The sequence below is a fragment of the Anomaloglossus baeobatrachus genome, chromosome 5 (assembly GCF_048569485.1).
Source record: "Anomaloglossus baeobatrachus isolate aAnoBae1 chromosome 5, aAnoBae1.hap1, whole genome shotgun sequence".
Classification (NCBI taxonomy): Eukaryota; Metazoa; Chordata; class Amphibia; order Anura; family Aromobatidae; genus Anomaloglossus; species Anomaloglossus baeobatrachus.
The window spans coordinates 446,552,339-446,576,761 of NC_134357.1; the positions used below are offsets into that span (position 1 = coordinate 446,552,339).

Below are 24,423 nucleotides of genomic sequence, written 5' to 3' on the forward strand. Positions count from 1 at the left end.
TGCGACGTCGCTTTGGCCGGCGACCCGCCTCCTTCCTAAGGGGATGGGTCGTGCGGCGTCACAGCGACGTCACACGGCAGGCGGACAATAGAAGCGGAGGCGCGGAGATGAGCGAGACGTAAACATCCCACCCACCTCCTTCCTTCCGCGTAGCCGGTGGAGGCAGGTAAGGAGATGTTCCTCGTTCCTGCGGCTTTACACACAGTGATGTGTGCTGCCACAGGAACGAGGAACAACATCGTATCTCCTATTGGTGCGACATTATGAAAATGACCGACACAGATCACCGATTTACGACGCTTTTGCGATCGTTTATCGGTGCATCTAGGCTTTACACGTTGCGACGTCGTTACCTGCGCCGGATGTGCGTCACTTTCGATTTGACCCCAACGATATCGCAGTAGCGATGTCGCAACGTGCAAAGTACCCCTTAGTCTGCGTTCACACAGCCGTGCTTTCCTTCCGAGTGCTGGCTGTGGAAAAAATTAGAACAATACAATGTTATTGGGCTGGGTTTTTCATATGAATTAAATGTCATTGCCCCATAAAAAAAGATCATTTTAGATGAGACTCGCCTATTCAAGTCAATGGCCGTGCAAAAAAATTAGATCCCATATACAGAGTCACCATATAGCATCCAATTGTTCTGAAAACTGTTTTTGTTCTTGTACATTCTAGTCACTGCTCATATACCGTGCCTTGCGAAAGTATTCGGCCCCCTTGAATTTTTCAACCTTTTCCCACATTTCAGGCTTCAAACCTAAAAGTAAAAATTTTAATGTTCTGGTGAAGAATCAACAAATGGGACACAATTGTGAAGGTGAATGAAATTTTTTGCTTCTTTTTGAACTTCTTTTAAAAAATAAATAACTGAAAAATGGGGCGTGCAATATTATTCATCCCCTTTACTTTCAGTGCAGCCAACTCATTCATTGAGGATTTCTGAATGATCCAATGTTGTCCTAAATGACTGATGATGATAAATATAAGCCACATGTGTGTAATCAAGTCTCTGTGTAAATGCACCTGCTCTGTGATAGTCTCTGCGTTCTGTTTAAAGCACAGAGAGCATCATGGAGACCAAGGAACACAACAGGCAGATCCATGATACTGTTGTAGAGAAGTTTAAAGCCGGATTTGGTTACAAACAAAATTCCAAAACTTTAAACATCCCAAGAAGCACTCTGCAAGCGATCATATTGAAATGGAAGGAGTATCATACCACTGCAAATCTACCAAGACCCGGCCGTCCCTCAAAAATTTCATCTCAAACAAGGAGAAGACTGATCAGAGATGCAGCCAAGAGGCCCAAGATCACTCTGGATGAACTGCAGAGATCTACAGCTGAGGTGGGAGAGTCTGTCCATAGGACAACAATCAGTCGTACACTGCACAAATCTGGCCTTTATGGAAGAGTAGCAAGAAGAAAGCCATTTCTCAAAGATATCCATAAAAAGTGTCTTTTAAAGTTTGCCACAAGCCACCTGGGAGACACCAAACATGTGGAAGAAGGTGCTCTGATCAGATGAAACCAATATTGAACTATTTGGGCACAATGCCAAACGATATGTTTGGCGTAAAAGCAACACAGCTCATCACCCTGAACACACCATCCCCACTGTCAAACATGGTGGTGGTAGCATCATGGTTTGGGCCTGCTCTTCTTCAGCAGGGACAGGGAAGATGGTTAAAATTGATGGGAAGATGGATGGAGCCAAATACAGGACCAGTCTTGAAGAAAACCTGTTGGAGTCTGGAAAAGACCTGAGACTGGGACAGAGATTTGTCTTTCAACAAGACAATGATCCCAAACATAAAGCAAAATCTACACTGGAATGGTTCACAAATAAACGTATCCAGGTGTTAGAATGACCAAGTCAAAGTCCAGACCTGAATCCAATCGAGAATCTGTGGTATGAGCTGAAAACTGCTGTTCACACACGCTCTCCATCCAACCTCACTCAGCTCCAGCTGTTTACAAAGGAAGAATGGGCAAGAATTTCAGCCTCTCGATGTGCAAAACTGATAGACACATACCCCATGCGACTGCAGCTGTAATCACAGCAAAAGGTGGCGCTACAAAGTATTAACTTAAAGGGGCCGAATAATATTGCACACCCCAATTTTCAGTTATTTATTTTTTTTAAAAAGTTTAAAATAAGCAATAAATTTCATTCAACTTCACAATTGTGTCCCACTTGTTGATTATTCACCATAATATTAAAATTTTTATCTTTGTTTGAAGCCTGAAATGTGGGAAAAGGTTGAAAAATTCAAGGGGGCTCGTTCAGACTTACAGTTTTTTTGTGTTTTTTTTTTTCCCCCAGATAGCGCTCGTTTTCTTTTTTTTTCTCGTAACAAAAGTACTTTGAGTGTCAGATCATAATCACCAGTGCAAATCTATTGGTCCGTGAGAAAAAAATCGGATGACCTCCATGCGCTCTCCATTTTTCACATACTGTTTGATAGGAGAAGCCGGAGACTTTTTCTTTTTGTTTCTCATCTGAGAAAAACTGAATGAACAGAGGACCGGTTTTCTCATACGTGAAAGAAGAGGACATCTGAGACAGCCCTTAGGGACCACTCGGATGTCTGCGCATCAGTCCTAGAATGGACCACCCAGCACGAATTGGCTGCAGGTCTCCAGACCCGAGCGTCGCAGCCTCATACATCTCTATGAATGAGGAGAGCCATGGCCTGACTGTGCTCGGAGTCTGACTCACCTAGATTTTGTGGGGGATTTGCTGTAAAATCTGAGCATGGATTTGATGCTCATTGACTTTACTGGGGAAGTGACAATCTACTATAAGATCCTTGTCTTGTTCAGATCCTATCCCAATATGTAGTAGGTGTAATAATAATATGAGCAAGTACCTCCAATTAGAAATGTAGTATAGTTCTTCTAATTAGCTGTGTCACTTATCTCATGTGCAGGGCATTACAGGACCTTAGGTATCCATGGTTACCACCACTCACATAGTGACAGTTGTTTGTGATCGTAACCATGGATACCTAAGCTACTTCCATGCCTGCGCATGAGGTAAGTGACATGGTTATATCAAGAGAACTATACTACATTTCTAATTGGAGATATTTGCTAATATTATTATTATTATTACAGTCTACATGTTGGGATAGGATCTTGGAGATGGGAATACCACTATAAATTTGCTGGAAAAATATTGGCCTTCACATTCTCTTCTTTTTCTCCAGTTTTGGTAGTCAGGCCCTTTTGGATGATGTCGTATTAATGTGTGACCAGCGCTCAACATCACTGGAGCCATTAAGGGGCTGGAGAAGCCTCGGACAAACAGAAAATTGGGGTTTGGTTTTCCATATTACGGTCTTCCGACATTATTTCGTGGGGGGTGTTTATATATAATAGATATAGATATATAGATACATAGATATAGATACAGGTATATATATACAGATATATACATAGATACAGGATACAGGTGTGTATGTTTTTATATATATATATATATATATATATATATATATATATATATATATATATATATATATATATATATATATATATATATTATATGTAGCATTGTGTGTGAAGGAGGAAGACGAGGACAAACGGAGAATTGGGCTTTGGTGCTCCATATTGCGGTCTTCCAACATTATTTCATGGGGGGGTTTATATATAATAATAGATATAGATAGATTATATATATATATATATAAAATCTATATATATAATCTATATCTATGTGTGTATGTGTGTGTGTGTATATGTATATGTATGTATATGTATATATATATATATATATATATATATATATATATATATATATATAATATATATAGATAGATAGATACACACACACACCTGTACCTATATCTATCTACATATATATATATATATGTATATACTAGAAGGTGGCCCGATTCTACGCATCGGGTATTCTAGAATTTACGTATTGTGTAGTTAATGTATGATTTTTGTTATATATATATATATATGTTGTTGTGTGTAGTTACCAAGTGTTTGTGTAGGGCGCTGTACATGTCCTGGGTGTTGTCTGGGTGTGGCGGGGGGTGAGAGCGGTGTTGTATGTGTGTTGCGTTGTTTATGGAGCGCTGTGTGTCTGTAGCGTTGTGTGTGTGTGTGTGTGTTGCGCGGTTTGTGTGTGTATGGTGTGTTTTGGGGGGAGGTATGTTTTGTGCAATGTGTGTGTTGTGCGGTATGTGCGTATATTTATGTATGCCGCGGTGTTTGTGTGTTGGGTGTTGTGTGTGTGCGGCGTTGTCTGTGTGTGTGGGTGTCTGTGTATGGCGGTGTTTGTGGTTCCCAGTGTGTGTGTGGTGTGTTGTGTGTTGGGGGGAGGTGTGCACCTCCCATCGTGCCCCATCCCCCATGCTGCCCACCTCCCATCGTGCTCCATCCCCCATGCTGCCCACCTCCCATCGTGCTCCATCCCCGATGCTGCGCACCCCCCATTGTGCCCCATCCCCCATGCTGCGCACCCCCCATCGTGCTCCATCCCCCATGCTGCCCACCTCCCATCGTGCTCCATCCCCTATGCTGCGCACCCCCAATCGTGCTCCATCCCCGATGCTGCGCACCCCCCATCGTGCTCCATCCCCGATGCTGCGCACCCCCCATCGTGCTCCATCCCCCATGCTGCGCATTCCCTATCGTGCTCCATCCCCCATGCTGCGAACTCCCCATCGTGCTCCATCCTCCATGCTGCGCACTCCCCATCGTGCTCCATCCCCCATGCTGTGCACCCCCCATCGTGCTCCATCCCCCATGCTGCGCACCCCCCATCGTGCTCCATCCCCCATGCTGCGCACCCCCCATCGTGCCCCATCCCCCATGCTGCCCACCTCCCATCGTGCTCCATCCCCCATGCTGCGCACCCCCCATCGTGCCCCATCCCCCATGCTATAATAGTTCTCCTATTATACTCAGAGAGGAGTATAATAGGAGGACTATAATAGGAGTAGTAGTCCTGGGGGGAGAGGAGTATAATGCCGGCTCCCTGCACATGTGTACCGGGAGCCGGTGTACGCTGGTAACTATGATACACATCGGGTAACTAAGGGACCTTAGTTACCCGATGTGTATAATGGTTACCAGCGTTCACCGGCTTCGTCACGATCGCTGCATCGCAAGGTCATGTCTGGTGCTGCTAGGATCGTGACGGAGCCGGTGTACATTGGTAAATATGATACACATCGGGTAATTAAGGGACCTTAGTTACCCGATGTGTATAATGGTTACCAGCGTTCACCGGCTCCGTCACGATCCCAGCAGCGCAAGGTTATGTCTGGCGATGCGTGCGGAGGGCCGGGGCGAGTGGCCAATCCATGCGGAGGGCGGGACCAGGCCGAGGCGAGCGACCAATCCGTGGGGGGGGGCGGAGGCGAGGCGAGCGGCCAATCCGTGCGGGGGGGCGGGGCCATGGCGAGCCCAGCGGCCAATCAGCTTTGTGTCACCGTAAGGACACAATTTTGGAGCAAGACAGACAGACAGACAGAATAAGGCAATTATATAATATATATGTGTGTGTGTGTGTGTATATGTGTATATATATATATATATATATATATATATATATATATATATATATATATATATATATATATATATATATATATATATATATATATATATATATGTATGTATATATATATATATATATATGTATGTATATATATATATGTATATGTATGTATATATATATATGTATATGTGTGTATATATATATATGTATGTGTGTGTGTATGTATATAGATAATTTATATATATAGGTAGATAGATATAGATACAGGTGTGTGTGTGTGTGTGTGTGTGTGTGTATATACACACACACACCTGTATCTATATTTTGTGGGGGTATATATATATAATGTATATAGTGTGAAGGAGGAAGGCGAGGACAATAATGGACTGAACAAACCTCAGACGTTTCAGCAGAACAGGAAACGGTCACTTTGTATTGCGCAGGGAAGGAAGAGGTAGAGGAACTTTCTCAAGAGCTTGCAATTGATCGGCAGCTGGATCAGGGTCTGTATTCTACCGAATGTAAAAAGGAGGAAACTGCATTGTCTGTGGCGTGAATGTGCGAGGGAGGAAGCGGTCGGGTCTGTGCATTGTTCAGTCTGCATGCACAGGACGGTATGGGGAAGAATTCTCCCCAGCCCATTCTCCGTTATCTGCTCTTTGGAAAGCTGAGTGATACGATGTAATTGCTGTATGGGTTGTAACCCAGCTTTCCCGAGACCCTGCAAGGCAACCCCAGCAGCAGGTGATGCTAAACTGGCCAGATTTGTCTTTCAGGGATGTGAGAAAGCAGGGTGACAACCAATATGACTGTGGTTCCGGTTTCTGATGCACACTAGTTGTCACCTGCCTCCACCACATGAGGATGATGACCATCCTTAGTGTTCCCCATCCGCAGCCATTAATGGTCAGCGGCAGGTGCGGCACCCCAGTCACGGGACAGTCCGCCGGGTGTTTTTGTACATGTTCGCTGTGCGCTGGTTTCGCTCTGTAGCGGAAGTTTAGTTGTCAGGAAGTTGCATTCTCACCACAGGATGTCATAATCACTTCTCTTCCACACCCTTAGTGTTCCTATTCTCTCCCATCCCGAGCTGTGGCCGGCAGCAGTCTGTCTGCTCTACTCAATGGGCATCGGAGAACGGGGGCAACAGATGCATCCACTGGGAGAGCAGTCCATGGGATGCAAGGTGGGTGATCATCGACGTCGTCACAGGAGTTGGGGGTCAACATGGCTCTGCATGAGGTGCCGGAGAATTAGGAGGTCTGCAGGTGTCCTAACCTGTACGGTTGCTTTTTGCGTTTGATGGTTATTTATGGATGTAGCAGTGCTGGGTGTGTGAATTGATGCTGTGGGACTACATTGTATTGCATTACAGTAACGTATACACTTATGGAAAACTGCGGATGACGCGGTGAGATATCACCATCAATTGTGCCGTATTTGGCAGTTCTGTTGCATCTGGCAAACTCATCTGTACTAAAGGGTCAACATTTGTTAGCACTGCAGTGTTTGGGCATTGTAATGTCTGAGTAATTGCCGTATTTATAGCGTCAGCCCAGGTCAAATGATATATGACTCATCATAGGATGGCACATAGTGTCAGATGACAACTTCAGCCCAGCTGCACCTGCCTAACTCAGCTCTGCTGTATTTGCCAACCTCCAGTGTTGTAGTAACACCTAGTAAATTAAGCCCTATTACAGCTACATCTGCTAAAACTGTGCTACATCTTCTAAAGCTCTGCTACATCTTTTAAAGCTCTGCTACATCTTCTAAAGCTACTTTCACACATCCGTTTTTTGCTCTGCGGCACAATACTGCGCTCTGCAGAAAAATCGCAACCGTTTTTTTTTGCCGCCGGTTGCGGGTTTTTTTGCATAGACTTACATTAGTGCCGTATTGTGCCGCTTGGGCTTGCGTTCGGTCCGGTTTTTGCCGCATGCGGCAGATTTAGCCGATGCCACGGCCGGATGGAACATTCCCTGGCACGTTTTTTGCTCCGGCAAAAAAACCACATCGCGCCGCATCCGGCCGCTGCGGCGCATTTTTCAATGCATGCCTATGGACGCCGGATGCGGCGCGATGCGGAAAAAACGCATCCGGCCGCCGCATGCGGTTTCTTCAACTGCGCATGCTCAGTAGCGTGCCGCAACCGGAAAAAAACGGACGGGCCGCATGTAAAAACGTATGCAAAGGATGCGGTGTTTTCGCCGCATCCGTTGCATAGGTTTCACAGCCGGATTGAGCCGCACTGCTCAAACCGGATGTGTGAAAGTAGCCTAAGGCTCTGCTACATCTTTTAAAGCTCTGCTACATCTTCTAAAGCTCTGCTACATCTTTTAAAGCTCTGCTACACCTTCTAAAGCTCTGCTACATCTTTTAAAGCTCTGCTACATCTTTTAAGCTTTGCTACATCTTTTAAAGCTTTGCTACATCTTTTAAAGCTCTGCTACATCTTTTAAAGCTCTGCTACATCTTTTAAAGCTTTGCTACATCTTTTAAAGCTCTACTACATCTTCTAAAGCTCTGCTACATCTTTTAAAGCTTTGCTACATCTTTTAAAGCTCTGCTACATCTTTTAAAGCTCTGCTACATCTTCTAAAGCTCTGCTACATCTTTTAAAGCTCTGCTACATCTTTTAAAGCTTTGCTACATCTTTTAAAGCTCTGCTACATCTTCTAAAGCTCTGCTACATCTTTTAACACTAGAACTACTGGACTCGTGACACCTATATAGAAATACATAGTGCAAAGTAGTCAAAATGACTACCTCAGTAGTTCTAGTGTTAAAGCTCTGCTACATCTTCTAAAGCTCTGCTACATCTTCTAAAGCTCTGCTACATCTTTTAAAGCTCTGCTACATCTTCTAAAGCTTTGTTACATCCTATAAAGCTCTTCTACATCTGCTAAAGCTCTGCTATATTTTCTAAAGCTCTGCTGCATCTTCTAAAGATCCGCTACATCTGTTAAAGGTCTGCTACACCTGCTAAAGTTCAGATACAGCTCTGCTACATCTTCTACAGTTCTGCTACATCTGTATAGATCTGATAAGAACAGAAGATGAGAAACAATGACTTGTATTGCTCTTATATTGAATATTCGGGCTGCGCCTGTCATCCTGCCCTGGCAAATGCAGGATATTATGGTTTTGGAGCGCAGCGAGGGCTGGAAATTTGGGGGAAAATGTCGGCACTGTGTTTTTCAAGAGCTTCCTCTTATCAGCTTGGGCTGTCACATTTTCGGGTTCCACCCATTTAGCATGTTTGTATCTGCAGAGGAGTTACCAAGCTGAATTTGGTTTAGGCTCTGGCTATGAGACATGTGTGACATTGAGATGGCCACATTATCGCATCTACTGATCTCCTGTGATGTCACACAGCGACTCGGGACCCGCGATACAGAGTCACAAATGTTTCCATAGGAGTTGCTGGTATCGAGTCACATTCTGGGTATACAACTGCAACTTGTCTGTGATTTGGCTTTTTTTTTGTTTTTTTTTATGTTACCGGGTCATAGACAAATTACAAAAATCTTTTTGGTCGGCCAACTTTTGAAAATTGCTGCCGCGTGACACATGGCGCAACTTGACTTGAGTGACAAAGTCAGCCCTGCTGTGAGCTGTATTACATATGACGAGCCCTGGCAAATCCAGCTCTGCTTCATCTGTCAGCGTTCTATAAGAGAGTAAAATAATTCTGATCAGTGAATTATCTCTGCACTTTGTGAACAAAGTCCGATTTTAGGACTCATTCTTACACTATGTACCCTAACCAAGGCCTCCCAACGACACCGAGACCACCCAACGAGATGGAGACCACCCAACATGATCAAGACCACCTAACACCACCAAGACCACCCAACGAGACCGAGACCACCCAGTGAGACGGAGACCACCCAACTTGATCAAGACCACATAACAAGACCAAGATCACCCAACAAGACTGAGCACACATAACGAGACGGAGACCACCCAACGCGACTGAGACCACTCAACACGACCAAAACCACATAATGAGACCGAGACCACATAAGGAGACCAAGCTCACCCGAGACTGAGTACACATAACGAGGCCGAGACCAAGATCACCAAACGAGACATGGGCACACGTAACGAGGGTGAGCACACATAAGGCCAAGACCACCCATCAAGACCGAGACCACCCAACGAGGCCAAGATCACTCAACACGACCGAGACCACATAACGAGACTGAGCACACATGAGGTCGAGTCCACCCACCAAGACTGAGATAACCCAACGAGGCCGGGACCACCGAATGTGACCGAGACCACCCAATCAATGTGAGTTTTCTCTTGCTGGACCTGTGTGCTTCATTTGCATATATTTCCCAGAAGACCTTGTAGGTGACTATGATACCTTCTCCTATCAGAATAGGTATCCGGTTCATTTTGTGCCTCCCCAACTACATTCGCCTCAAGATACACAATCTATTATTTCTTCCCAGGTTCCTCCTGCGCTCCACAGCCGAATTCTTCTGTCATCAGGCAGGTGCATCCATAAGACGCCCATTTATTTGGGTGGCACGTACGCTCTTCTGAAGCTTTGGTTCTTCTCTTAGTGCTCTCATATCCACCCGTGGTGTGCCCCCCATAGCTGCCCCCTATTGATGCATCTTTGTCGTAAAGTGTTAAATGATGCAAAATGTTAAACAGCATAAAATCTGAAAATGGGTTAATTTTTTTTTCTGTAAGAGGAAGCTGTGTAAGTTCCTCTTGCCATTAGTGGTCTGGGTTCACAAAGATAAGTTTCCAATCCAGGGTTGGCAACGTGACGGGTAACGCCAGTAGCGGACAAGATTTAAAAGAGGCAACAACCAATCAAACGTGTTTCTGATGTTTCTCTTTGCTTTTTACAGCCATTTTAAGCACATGAGTCAGACCTCTACCCTGTTCTGCTTGAATATCTCTTCTCTAATGTATATTTACTGCGGCTTTTAGTGGAAGACGTAAATGGAGCATGGGGACTGTGCTGTCCCACCTGAATGCTGTATGATTTCAGGTGGCCGAGGAAATAAGCTCCTCCCCTCTGACTATGTCGTGTCTTTTAGGAGTCCGGGCCGAGGGACATTGTGTCATGTGACCTCTGTTGGCTCTGACAAGGTTCACAGAGGAACTTATGTGCTGCCACGTAAAGGGAGCTGTCCCATGGGACGCCATGTTTTTCTCTTGATTTGACTTGCGGGTGATGCGGAGCGGAGCTGCTCCTCAAAACAATGATGTACTGTGATCTTTTATAAGTTTGTTTAGGTGATTTGCATAGATTAAGCAGAAATTTTCATAGGAGAAGATAAAAAAAAAAGCTGATGGTTGTGGTACAGGGCAGAAGTTTCCATTAGACGTTGCCGGCATCTTACGAGACAGACGAGTAGACGGTGCATGTATTGTGGCTCTACGGTAAGACATCCGCCATGGGCAGCCCTAAGCAGGGGCGGCTGGGGGGCAGAAATTAGGGGGTACCATCAGATTCCTTTTGATGTTGGTTGCTGGCCCTGATGTCGTGATGATGGAAACATGAAAACATGATATTTTTTGGAAATCTAGATGGAAAGTCAACAAATAATTTGGCATCAAATTCTGGAGTGAATTAGAGGTTACTTCACATTTTCCATGAATGGAGGACGTGTATATACAAAGGTGTATTGTGCCTAATACCTGGGGACGGATTTCCAAGAACCCAATGTCCTGTTCCAGAATCCACATGTTCTGTGATTCATTGTCTCGTCAGACATCGTCTTCCCATAGTGGAGTTCATGTCCGCATGTTTTTAGGCTCAGGATTTCCAAGAGATAATTTCTGTTACTGTTTTATTAAATCAAATAATGACACTGACACTTGGGGTACAGGACAATGACACTGACACTTGAGGTACAACAATAACACTTGGGGTACAGGATAATGACAGTGATACTTGGGGTACAGGATAATAACACTGACACTTGGGGTACAGGATAATGCTACTGATACTTGGGGTACAACAATAACACTTGTGGTACAGGACAATAACACTGACACTTGGGGTACAGGATAATGATACTGATACTTGGGGGACAACATAATGACACTGATACTTGGGGTACAGGATAATGACACTGATACTTGGGGGACAGCATAATGACACTGATACTTGGGGGACAACATAATGACACTGATACTTGGGGTACAGGACGATCACACCGATACTTGGGGTACAGGATAATGACACTGATACTTGGGGTACAGGATAATGATACTGATACTTGGGGGACAACATAATGACACTGATACTTGGGGTACAGGATAATGACACTGATACTTGGGGGACAGCATAATGACACTGATACTTGGGGTACAGGATAATGACACTGATACTTGGGGTATAGGACGATCACACCGATACTTGGGGTACAGGATAATGACACTGATACTTGGGGTACAGGACGATGACACTGACACTTGGTGTACAGAATACTGCAACACTAATATTTGGGGTACAGGAAAATTACACACTTGAGGTACAGGATAATGACGCTGATACTTTGGGTAGAGGACAATGATATACTAACACTTGGGGTACAGGAAATTGATTTGGGGTACATTGATACATTGGTACAATGATACATTGACTTTTGGGACAATGACACTGATACTTGGGGTTTACGAGAATGAAACTCTTACATTTTAGGTATAGGATAATAACACCGACACTTGGGGTACAGGACAATGACACTGAAATGTGGGGTACGGGACAGTAGCACCTGAATGTTGGAGCTCCAGCTAATGTTGACTCTGTCCCTCAGTACACAGGGCCTGACCCCAGCGAGTCTCCCATGTCCCGATATGACAGGAAGCAGCCCACCCGGAACCACCGGTCCAATCCCTGCTGCCTCTGCTGGTGTTGCTGCTGCAGCTGTTCCTGGTGAGTGTTGGGGTGGTCATTGTCATCGCCTCTTTCCACCTTCTATGTCTCTCATACCCCAGCGCTATTAACTCCATTGTGGCCTTTCTGACCAGACGTATTTTTCTATTTTGTTTGTAGGAATGAAGATCGCAATAGACGCAGGAGATTATCGCGAGACACCAAGCTGGAGCCGGTATCTCACTGCGAGGTCTGGTAAGTCTGACAGAGAAGAGGTCTCAAGATGGAGAGTCACATAGTGGAGGGCTTCTGAGGAGTACAGAGTCTTTCAGAAGATAACAGGGAGGACAGGGCATTGTTAGAGGAGGCTGAAGATTTTTCATGTAAGGATCAGGGTTTCTCAAGCAGCACAAAGTATTTAAGTTTGAACCTATAGGGTTATTGTGAGGTGAATCCTGATGACCTCTTTCTCCTTTGTCCTCATTTTATAGCTCAAAACCGTCCTCAGAAGAGGTGCACAGCTGGGCTCATTCATTCGAGAAGCTGATGAAGAATCCGGCCGGTCGCAACGTGTTTCGGGAGTTTCTCCGCACAGAGTACAGTGAGGAGAATATGCTGTTCTGGCTGGCATGTGAGGAGCTGAAGAAAGATAACAGCAAGCACAGCACTGAGGAGAAGGCACGCACCATCTACGAGGATTATATCTCCATCCTGTCTCCAAAAGAGGTAACCGCACTTCAGTCTAAGAAGGAAGGATTTGTCGTCTTTTGCTCCTTGAACTGGTCTCTACCTGTACTCCAATCACAACCAAAGCTGCACTCAGGCTGACCGAATCCAAAAGCAGCCAGTAGCACCTTGATTGCAGCTCTGGAGGAGACTGGAGTATAATACATTATGCATTCCAGGTCAATGCAATGTAAGCCCGCAAGGGCAGGGTCCTCGTCCCTCTATACCAGTCTGTCTATTGTAATTTGTATATGTATTCTGTATGTAACCCCTTCTCATGTACAGCACCATGGAATTAATGGTGCTCTATAAATAAATATTATTAATAATAATAATAATGTGAATGAACATTATTGAAGAATTTAAAGGGATCCTGTCCGGTCCCCTATAACCTCCAGCCCAGCAGCTGTACGCTGTATGCCCAAATTCCCTCCCTAACCAGCCTTGTATAACGCTATTCACTAATATGAATGTTTAAAAAAAAAAAAAAAAAAAGACTTATCAACTGAGCTGTCCCTATGCTAATTAGGCCTTGATTAGTCGCAGGGGCGTTGTTTCCCCTGACTAGTCGGCCGTTTTTTCATGTTATAACTCCCCTGTAACTGCCAGCTCCAGAAAATCTTGCGCATGCGCGCTGCTCCTTTTGGCCTCATCAGTGCACCTTTGAAATCTGGTGTACGCTTTCCGGCTTCATTAGGCGCACTGTTCAAAAGCCGTGTACGTGACCCATCCTCTGAACTTTGGTGATGCGCAGTACACCCAATGAATCCGGAAAACGTCCACCCTGCTTTTGAGGCGCACTTACGTGGCCAAAATGAGCCACACGCATGCGCGAGATTTTGAGCATGTGGTGACGCCGGCTCGTGGAAATCATGGGGTGTGAGAACTAGTCTGGGGCACTAACACCAGTGCGACTAGTCAAGGACCTAATTAGCATAGGGACAGCGAGGGTTATAAGGAGGTTTTTTTTAAAAACATTCATACCGTATTAGTGAATAGCGTTATACAGGGCTGGTTAGGAGGGAATTTGGCCAGACAGGTATGAATGCTGCTGGGTTGGAGGGCACAGGGGACCGGATAGGATCCCTTTAAGAAGGTTTGTTCCCTTTTTTCTTTTGTAGCCCAAAGTAGCTACATACTTTAATGCAAAATATCTCATTGTATAAGCATCTGCAGTAAAGTATAATGATATGCAATTATAAAACATTTGCATATTTTGTCTGAATATGGATTTTGCATTCATATCTTAGGCAGAGTACATTGTGTCTTTGGTGGGTGTATGCTCGGGTGCTGCGGTGACACCAGAGAGTTGTTTGGGGACACATCATTTTTTTTTTTTTCCGTTCCACATTGAACTGTTTGTTATTCAGCTTCGTGAATCATTACAAAGCCTAGAAAACATCGACCAGTGAAAGGAACGGCTCGTCCTTGGGTCTGCCTAGACAGATCGATCAGGGGAGCTGAAGCTGCAGTCTGTGCTGCCCTCTTGTGGCCATTTAACTAACTGCTGATCATTCCATGGACAGGTTCATTCGTGCCTCTTTCACTTAGTATTAAATTAATGTACGGGTATACAAATAAGCTATGGGGCCAATATACAAGCATGCACATACACAAAGCGTCAGCACATTGAACTCCACTAAACGTAAAAACATAAGGTTAACTTTTTTGATCAAAATTTGCAAAACCCATCCAACCACATGAAGATGCACATAGATATGGATGGGCCTTATCACTACAAAAAGAAGACAGCTGCACTCTGTAGTGCTAAGATATGTGTAACAATGAATATGGGAATATAAACTTACATTACTGCTATGAAAAACATGTAAAAATTGGGATACTTAGCACACAAAAATGGCCAGTTTTATGTGAGCCCAACATCCAACGGCAAGGCGACCTCTTTGTTGGGTCCCTGCCTACTCTAATGTATGGGTTTTTTATAGCAGTAATGCAGGTGTACGTTTCATGTTCAATTTGTACCTGTTCACATTAGCAAGGTAGGATGTGCCATCGGTCTTTTTCTTAGGTTACATGGTCCTTATCACTATTATCTTGAGTTCCTTTCACTTCCTGATTCAGAGGAGTCAGAGAAGAGGTAGGACAGGAGTGATAAGGACCATCCATATTTTAGAGACACCTTGACAAGGTTGGATGGCTTTTGCACTTTCATCATTTTTAACGTTTACAGCCATAGCGGAGTTGGTGTATTCTGTAATCGCAGTGCGCTGATGCATAGCTCACTTATAGATTTGTGCATCTTGTCATTAGGAATTGTAGTTAAAGGGAACCTGTTACCACTGTTTTGGCATATAAGCTGCGGCCACCACCACCGGGCTCTTATATACAGCACTCTAACATGCTGTGTATAAGAGCCCAGGCCGCTGTGAGAACATAAAGAACACTTTAAAATACTTACCTAACGATCGTGCGGTTGGTCATATGGGCATCTCCGTTGTCTGGTGCCGGCACCGCCTCTTTCGGCCATCTTCGTCCTCCTTCTCTAGCCGCTGTGCATGACGCGTCCGACGTCATCCACACTCAGCGGCATTCAGGTCCTGAGCAGGCGCACTTTGATCTGGCCTGTGCAGGGCAGCTCAAAGTATTATAGTACGCCTGCGCAGGATCGGTGAGTGTGTATGACGTAGGACGAGTCATGCACACTAGTTTCAGAAAGAGGACGAAGATGGCCGAAAGAGGCGGCGCCGGCACCTGACAACGAAGATGCCCATATGGCCCACCGCGCGACCACTAGGTGAGTATTATAAAGTGTTTATGTTCTCACAGCGGCCTCAGCTCTTATATACAGCATGTTAGAATGCTGTATACAAGAGCCCACTGGTGGCCGCAGCTTATAGGCCAAAAAAGTGGTGACAGGTTCCCTTTAAACAACAGCAGAGGAAAAAATACTTTGTGTAACTCAAAATTGTGACACACTGATAACACTAATGGCATTAAGGATAGATAGAAACTAATATCCAGCTATACTACTAAATAGAGTTATATATCAACTATATTCCCCCCATCACCTCGTATAAGAATGTGACCGTCAATAAGGCTACACGGCGACATGTGTCATACGAAAGTGACATGCAACTTGTGTGCAATTTATCAGAAACATGGCTTTTTAGATTTTACAGCAAAATTAGAGCTCTAAAATAGTTGCACAGTAGTAATTTGGCATGTTGCGGTGCAGCCCTAGGCTTATACTGACTGTTGTGTACAGAAATATAACTTCTATAAAACAACTTGTTACATACAAGAATATAACTACTATAAAAGTACCCCATCTATACAAGTGTAAATACTGTAAAACTGCCCCTATGTGCAAGATTATAACTACTAGAATACTGCCCCTATATATATGAATATAACTACTATAATACTGCCCCCTATGTGCAAAAATAGAACTACTATAATACTGACCTCTAGGTGCAAGAATATAATTACTATAATACTGCTCCTATGTACAAGAATATAACTAGTATATTACTGCACTTATGTACAAGGATATAACTACTATAATACTGCCTCCTATGTACAAAAATATAGCTACTATAATACTGCTCCTATGTACAAGAATATAACTAATATAGTACTGCTCCCTATCTACAAGAATATAACTACTATAATACTGCTCACTGTGTGCAAGAATATAACTACTATAATACTGCCTTCTATGTACAAGAATATAACAACTGTAATACTGCCCCTATGTACAAGACTATAACTACTATATACTGCCCCTATGTACAAGAATATACCTACTATAATACTGCCCCCTATATACAAGAATATAACTAGTATAATACTGCTCCTATGTACAGGAATATAACTACTATAATACTGCTCTTATGTACAGGAATATAACTACTATAATACTGCTCACTGTGTGCAAGAATATAACTACTAAACTACTGCCCTCTATAGTACAAGAATATAACTACTATAATACTGCACCTATGTACAAGAATATAACTACTATAATACTGCCCCCTATGTACAAGAATATAACTACTATAATACTGCCCCTATGTACAAGAATATAACTACTATAATACTGCCCCTATGTACAAGAATATAACTACTATAATACTGCCCCTATGTACAAGAATATAACTACTATAATACTGCCCCTATGTACAAGAATATAACTACTATAATACTGCACCTATGTACAAGAATATAACTACTATAATACTGCCCCCTATGTACAAGAATATAACTACTATAATACTGCCCCTATGTACAAGAATATAACTACTATAATACTGCACCTATGTACAAGAATATAACTACTATAATACTGCCCCTATGTACAAGAATATAACTACTATAATACTGCTCCTATATACAAGAATATAACTTCTATAATGCTGTCTCTGATGATCATGAGTATATTGGGTTGTGCTGACGTGCTCTTTTTGTGCCCCTTGCAGGTTAGTCTAGATTCTCGGGTCAGAGAAGTGATCAACCGACGGATGCAGGAGCCCTCCTCTCACACGTTTGATGACGCTCAGTTGCAGATATACACCCTGATGCACAGAGACTCCTACCCACGATTCCTTAATTCGGGCATTTACAAATCGCTCCTGCAGAACATTTCACGCTCCAGTTCGGAGTCGTAGGTTTGAAACGCTCCAGGGGCCGCAGAGACAGATCCAAACGCACATTTTATACAAGCTGTTGGGAGCAAGAAGGGGACATTAATGGGGCAGATGGCGCAGGTCCTGTTTCCTCCGGTCACTTTACGAGATCCATCCTGCCTCAGAATATGGAACGGCACGAAGCCTCAGCTTCCGCAGCTTGGAGAGATATGAACGCCGCCTTCACCTCACGCCTCTCCTGACCTCCCTCCCCCCTCTGTTCTCTGTAGACTGTGTGCAGGAAGACAAAGGGGTATTAGGTACTGTATGGGGGGAACTTACCTCAGGACTGAAATACTACTGAACTCCCCAGGGGGGGTCCTGAGAGGGGTCCCAATATTTCATATATAATTGCCTTTCGTGGTTGATAGGGCTAGGTATGGGAGCTTGGAGGGGTGAGGGTTGTGTGTTTTATCAGCTCCCGGCTTTGCAGTTCAGTACTGGAAGGAATAGAGATCGGGAACTGCTTCATCACCCCCTCCTTGTTCATTGTCTGCAATGGCAGAGACATTCAGAGTGGGAGGTACGATTTTACTCAACTATTGGGGATTCTTACGAGGTTTGATTTTACATTTCTGAGTGTTAGGGAGTGGGTGTTAGGTTCATATGGGGGGAGGGTGGACAAAATTCTCCTGCTTTGGATACATACACATTATATTACACGTGATACACAATTTGCCAACATGCAAGGGGGAGGGCGCATCTGTTTACAGTGTGGAGATGATGAAGCCCCATTACAGACTCAGACCTTGCCCATTTGCAGCCAGACGTCGTTCGAGGATCGATACCATAATCTGCCTCCTTATGGAATATTCATTCATCAGTGAGGTTTCTATCAGGTTTGGGGAGGGGAGTTTGACACCCCCATCACCCACCTGCTTGCCAAAACTTCCTGAAGCTACCAAATACTCCAGCACTCCTCAAGCAGATGTGATGTCACCGTCTAACAGTGTTACTTTTCTTTCAACACCTCCATGGAAATTTTAACAGACTTTTTATAAAAAAATATATATGTGCAAATATATATATTATATCTATATGATTTGATGTGGCTTTTATGTGTAATCCTAGAGAGAAAGACGCTGTTTTGTCTGTCTGTTACCTCTGCTGCTGTGCAACCGGACAGCAACACATGCAGGGAAACTGCCGCTGTCTGGTCTGATCAATGCTTCTCGAGAAAGTAGTATGTATTAAAGCTCCCTCTGCTGGTCAGCAATATTTAGGCCACATGAACACGTTGAGTATTAGGTGACTTTTTTTTTTTATATCGGTGTATGTAAGCCAAAACCAGGAGTGGTACCAACCACCAATGATGAGGGTAAGTATAATAAACATAAGCACCACTTCTGTATTTTTTTTAAAAAAACTCCTGATTTTGGCTACAAATACTGAGGTAAAAATCCCACAAAATTCTCAACTTGTGCACGTGATCTTACTCCATATACAGTTGTGTTTAAAAGTTTACATACCCCGGCAGATTTTTTTTGCTTTCTTGGCCTTTTTTCAGAGAATATGAATGATAACACAAAATCTTTTTTTTCCACTAATGGTTAGTAGCCAGGTAAAGCCATTTATTGTCAAACTACTGTGTTTTCTTTTTTTAAAACCAAAAACATCCAAATGACCCTGATCAGTTCACATCCTCTGGGGATTTTGGCCTGATAACATGCACAGAAGTTGACACAAAAGGGTTTGAATGGCTAATAAAGGTAGCATCCTCACCTGTGACCTGTTTGCTTGTAATCGGTGTGTGTGCATAAAAGCTGAGTGAGTTTCTGGGATCCAGACACTCTTCCATCTTTCATCCACCTTTCATGGATTGTGAGTCATGGAAAAAGCAAAATAATTATCAGTGGATCTTTGCGAAAGATAGTTGAACTGTATAAATCAGGAAAGGGATACAAAAAGATTTCCAAGGAATTGATAATGCCAGTCAGCAGTGTTCAAACTGTGATTAACAAATGGAAAATAAGGAGATCTCTAAAAACCAAACCATGATCAAGTAGACCAACAAAAATTTTGGCCACAACTGCCAGGAAAATTGTTCGGGATGCAAAGAAAAACCCACAAATTAACATCAGCTGAAGTACAGGACTCACTGAAAACTAGCGGTGTTGCTGTTTCAAGATGCACAATAAGGAGGCACTTAAACAAAAATGGGCTGCATGGTCGAGTCGCCAGAAGGAAGCCATTACTGTGCAAATGTCACAAAGTAGTTCTCCTACAATATGCCAAACAGCACAGACACAAACCTCCAAACTTCTGGAACAAGGTAACTTGGAGTGATGAGACCAAAATCAAACTTTTTGACCACAACCATAAACGTTACATTTGAAGAGGTGTCAACAAGGCCTATGATGAAAGGAACACCATTCCTACTGTAAAGCACGGAGGTGGATTGCTGATGATGTGGGGATGTGTGAGCTACATAGGCACAGGAAACTTGGTCAAAGTTGAATGAAAGATGAATACAACACGCTATCAGCAAATACTGGAGGTAAATTTGCACTAATCAGCCCGAAAGCTGCGCATGGGACGTACTTGGACTTTCCAACATCACAACGATCCAAAACACAAGGCCAAGTCGACCTGTCATTGGCAACAGCAGAATAAAGTGACGGTTCTGGAGTGGCCATCTCGGTCTCCTGACCTCAATATCATTGAGCCACTCTGGGGAGAACTCAAGCCACAGTTCATGCAAAAAAGCCCACGAATTTACAGGAACTGGAGGCTTTTTGCCAAGAAGAATGGGCAGCTTTACCATCTGAGAAAATAAAGAGCCTCATCCACAACTACCACAAAAGACTTCAAGCTGTCATTGATGTTAGAGAAGGCAATACACGGTATTAAGAACTGGGGTATGTGAACTCTTGATCAGGGTTATTTGGATATTTTTGGTTGTCGTTATGGTTTTAAATGAGAAAACACAGTAGTTTGACAATAAATGGCTTCACCCAACCATTAACCATGAGTGGAAAAAAGATTTTGTGTTATTCATATTCTCTGAAAAAAGACCAAGAAAGCAAAAAATCTGCTGGGGTATGTAAACTTTTGAGCACAACTGTATTATGGCGATCTCTGCTGGTCAGAAACATATAATTCCTATTTTATAGCTCCATCTGCTGGTCAGCAATATATGTCCCTTATGTTATAGCAATAGTAATATATAATTTTGAAGACTTTCAGCTCAATCTTGAGCTATGCCGACTTGATGGATGAACGCTCTGTAGGAAGATTGATTTTCTGCAGCCTAGATAGGTACAGCATCTTCTCTGCAGCTATCTTGATTGTATGAAGCCATTGGGTTGCTGGTCTTCCTCTTCACCTTGTTCCTTCTATTCTTCTGATCGTGATGTCCTTCTCCAGTGATTGCTCTCGTCGTATGATGTGTCTGAATTAGAAGTAGAAGTAGTCTGAAGTTGTAGCTTGGTGATCCTTGCTTCAAGTGACCTATCTGGCTTGATTTGTTCCAAACATTGATATGTTTGTTCTTCTTGCCATCCATGGTATTGATAACATCATTCTCCAGCACCACATTTCGAATGCGTTCATTCTTTTTCTGTCTTGTTCCTTTATCGTCCAGGTTTTACATCCTTTTGTTACTACAGAAAAGACTAGAATATGCACGAACCGTGTCTTTGAGGACCTTGTCCAGTGACTTTATTATTGATTTGCCTGTAGTTACCCAGTTTCCTCGAAAATAAGACCTACCCTGAAAATAAGGCCTATCATGATTTTACATGATTTTTAGAGTATGGTTGAAATATAAGTCCTACTCAAAAATAAGCCCTTGTTACAGTCAGGGCTGGCGTTAGGGTGAGTCAAACTACACAATGTTCCGGAATATCCACTCTCTTAGGGACCCCAGCAGTTGTATGCCGAAGTTAAAATTGTTGAAAGGATGTTTGCTGAATTCACAGTCCTATGACTTGATATAATTAAAGGTCTCGTAATTGTAGGAGTCTAAAAAAAATTGAACAGAAAACCGGCTGGTATGCAGGACTAGCATTAGGGAGAAGGGAAAGCAATCTGGGTAACTTCACAGGGCTCCCATTCTTCTAGGGGCCCCAGCGTTTATATCCTGATGATAACACTGCTTCAGCACCTTTGTGCCATCACGGCATGTGACCAGCTTGTCACCAAAAAGTCTCTCTTAACTGCATGAGTCAAAAGCTGAAGAGGAGACAGGCTGGTATATATGTGCAGTGTGGGATGGATGGAATGTGCAGGATGGATGGACGTTCCAGAGCAAAAAATAATAATATAAGACACTGTTTTATTTTTAGGGAAACATAGTTTTCTCCTATTGACTTCCAGTGTCATCGCTGCTTCTTGAGTGATCATTGAGCCAAGTAGGTTGAAGTCCTTTACAACTTCCAGTTCGTCACCGTCCATCTCAAAAGTGTTCCTATCGTAAATGGCAGTAGTCAATATCTTTGTCTTTTTGCATCAAGTAGGAGTCCCAAGTTGGAGCTTTCCATCTTGATACTTGCTAATAACTCCTTTGTTCCATCTATGCTTGTTGCTATCGGTGTTGTATCATCTGCGTATTTAAGATGGTTGATGATTCGTCCAGCAATTTTGATTCCTTCTTTTTCGGTAAGTCAAGCCTTCCTGAATATAGCTTCTGCATATAAATGTAAGAGAAATGGTGACAGGATGCAGCTTGGAAGATGTCTCGCTCTACTTTGAACCACGCTGTGTCACCGTTTTCTGTTTGGACGGTTTCTTGGTCGATGTAAAAGTGATCAATTGATTCGACACACCCATATCCTTCATGGTATTCCAAAGTTTCTTGTGATCAACACCGTCAAAGGCTTTGCTGTAGTTGAAGTAAAAATACAGCTCTTTGTTAGGCCCGTTTCACACGTCAGTGAAAAACACAGATGTTCTTCACTGACGTGTAAAACACACACATGTCCCTCCGTGTTCCGTGATTCACGGCACATGTGGGTTGTCCATGTGCAATCCGTGATCCGTGATCGCATATGTACATTACTCACCTGCCTTCGCTCCTGATGTCCATGGTACTGAAGTCTCCAGCTCTGCAGCATCCACCCACCGCTCTCAGCACCTACTTCCTGGTCGGGTTTTCCTGCTCTCATGAATATTCATGAGCCAGGCAGAAGCTGCTGAGAGCGGAGGCTGCAGAGCGAATCGCAGGCAAGGTAAGTTGATAATATTTAATATATCCGTGATTTGCTGGTACGTGTTTCACTGATCACACACGGATCACACCATAGTGTGGTCCATGGGTCATCAGTGATGCCAGACAAAAACTGACTTGTCTCCCTGCAGAATCACGGCCACGTGTGTACGCTGCACGGAGACAGGTTCAGTGAAAAATCACTGATGTGTGAGCAGACCCATTGATTATAATGTGTCTGCGTATGTCAGTGAGTCTGGTATGTATAAAAAAAAAAAGCACAAACGTGCCAGAATCACTGACGTGCGAAACAGGCCTAATATTCTTTGGCCTTTTCCATCATCCATCTAATGTTAACAATTACATCTCCTGTTCCTCTGCCTTTTCTGAATCTTGCCTGTTCTTCTGCTACATCTTTGTCACAGTAAGCCTGTAGCTGTATTTGCAGGATCTTCAGTACTATTTTGTTGGCATGGGGTATGAGCGCAATAGTCCTATAGTTTCCACAGTTGGTATCATCTACCTTCTTCGGAATATTAGTAAACACCAATTTTGTCCAGTTCTTGCACCATTTACCAGTTGTCCATATCTGTTGACACAGATAACAGATAGTTTTTAATCAACTGCTGCTTTGGAATACTTCATTATTTCTATTGGAATAGTCACATCCAGGTGCTTTGTTTTATGACAGAAGCTTTATTGCAGCAATTACTTTGTCTTTTAAGATATTCAGTTTGCTATTATTTCCAGTCACCGATTTTGTTCTTGTAGAGGTGTTCCATCTTTCCTTGATCTGTTCTGGCTCAGTTAGTTTGTTCCCTTTGGCATCTTTCAACCCAACCTTGGTGGAAATTTTTGTCGTATCTTCTGATCTTTTGGTATGCCTTCCTGGTCTTGCCCCTCAGATGTTTGTTTTCTATCTCTGTAGATATCTTTTGGTTATAAAGTTCTTTGCTCGAATGGCTCTTTAATCTCTTAAGGCCCCGTCACACTAAGCAACATCGCTAGCAACATCGCTGCTAACGAACAACTTTTGTGACGTTGCTAGCGATGTTGCTGTGTGTGACATCCAGCAACAACCTGGCCCCTGCTGTGAGGTCGTTGGTTGTTGCTGAATGTCCTGGGCCATTTTTTAGTTGTTGCTCTCCCGCTGTGAAGCACAGATCGCTGTGTGTGACAGCGAGACAGCAACAACTAAATGTGCAGGCAGCAGGAGCCGGCTTCTGCGGAGGCTGGTAACCAATGTAAACATCTGGTAACCAAGAAGCCCTGTCCTTGGTTACCCGATATTTACCTTTGATACCAGCCTCCGCCTGTCAGTGCCGGCTCCTGCTGTGTGCACATTTAGCTGCAGCACACATCGGGATAATTAACCCCATGTGTGCTGTAACTAGGAGAGCAAGGAGCCAGCGCTAAGCATTGTGCGCTGCTCCCTGCTCTGTGCACATTTAGCTGCAGCACACATCGGGAAATTAACCCCATGTGTGCTGTAACTAGGAGAGCAGGGAGCCAGCGCTCAGTGTGCGCTGC

General features: G+C 43.6%; 1 protein-coding gene across 7 annotated transcripts in view; it reads left to right on the top strand.

Moving 5' to 3' along the window:
* The window catches only part of RGS19 (regulator of G protein signaling 19), a 70,788-nt gene extending 52,002 nt beyond the window's left edge, over window positions 1–18,786 (top strand). For 4 of the 7 annotated variants that reach the window (XM_075347800.1, XM_075347798.1, XM_075347797.1 and 1 more), the window contains exons 2-5: window positions 12,317–12,435; window positions 12,556–12,630; window positions 12,867–13,101; window positions 17,541–18,786. In XM_075347800.1, coding sequence (XP_075203915.1) covers window positions 12,347–12,435; window positions 12,556–12,630; window positions 12,867–13,101; window positions 17,541–17,729 — 588 coding nt within the window. In that variant the 5' untranslated portion in view covers window positions 12,317–12,346 and the 3' untranslated portion in view covers window positions 17,730–18,786. Of the gene's footprint in view, window positions 1–6,587; window positions 6,709–9,680; window positions 9,822–12,316; window positions 12,436–12,555; window positions 12,631–12,866; window positions 13,102–17,540 lie in introns of those variants that run through there. The other 3 variants (XM_075347795.1, XM_075347796.1, XM_075347799.1) reach the window with 2 other exon arrangements.
* Window positions 18,787–24,423: the final 5,637 nt, after the last annotated feature.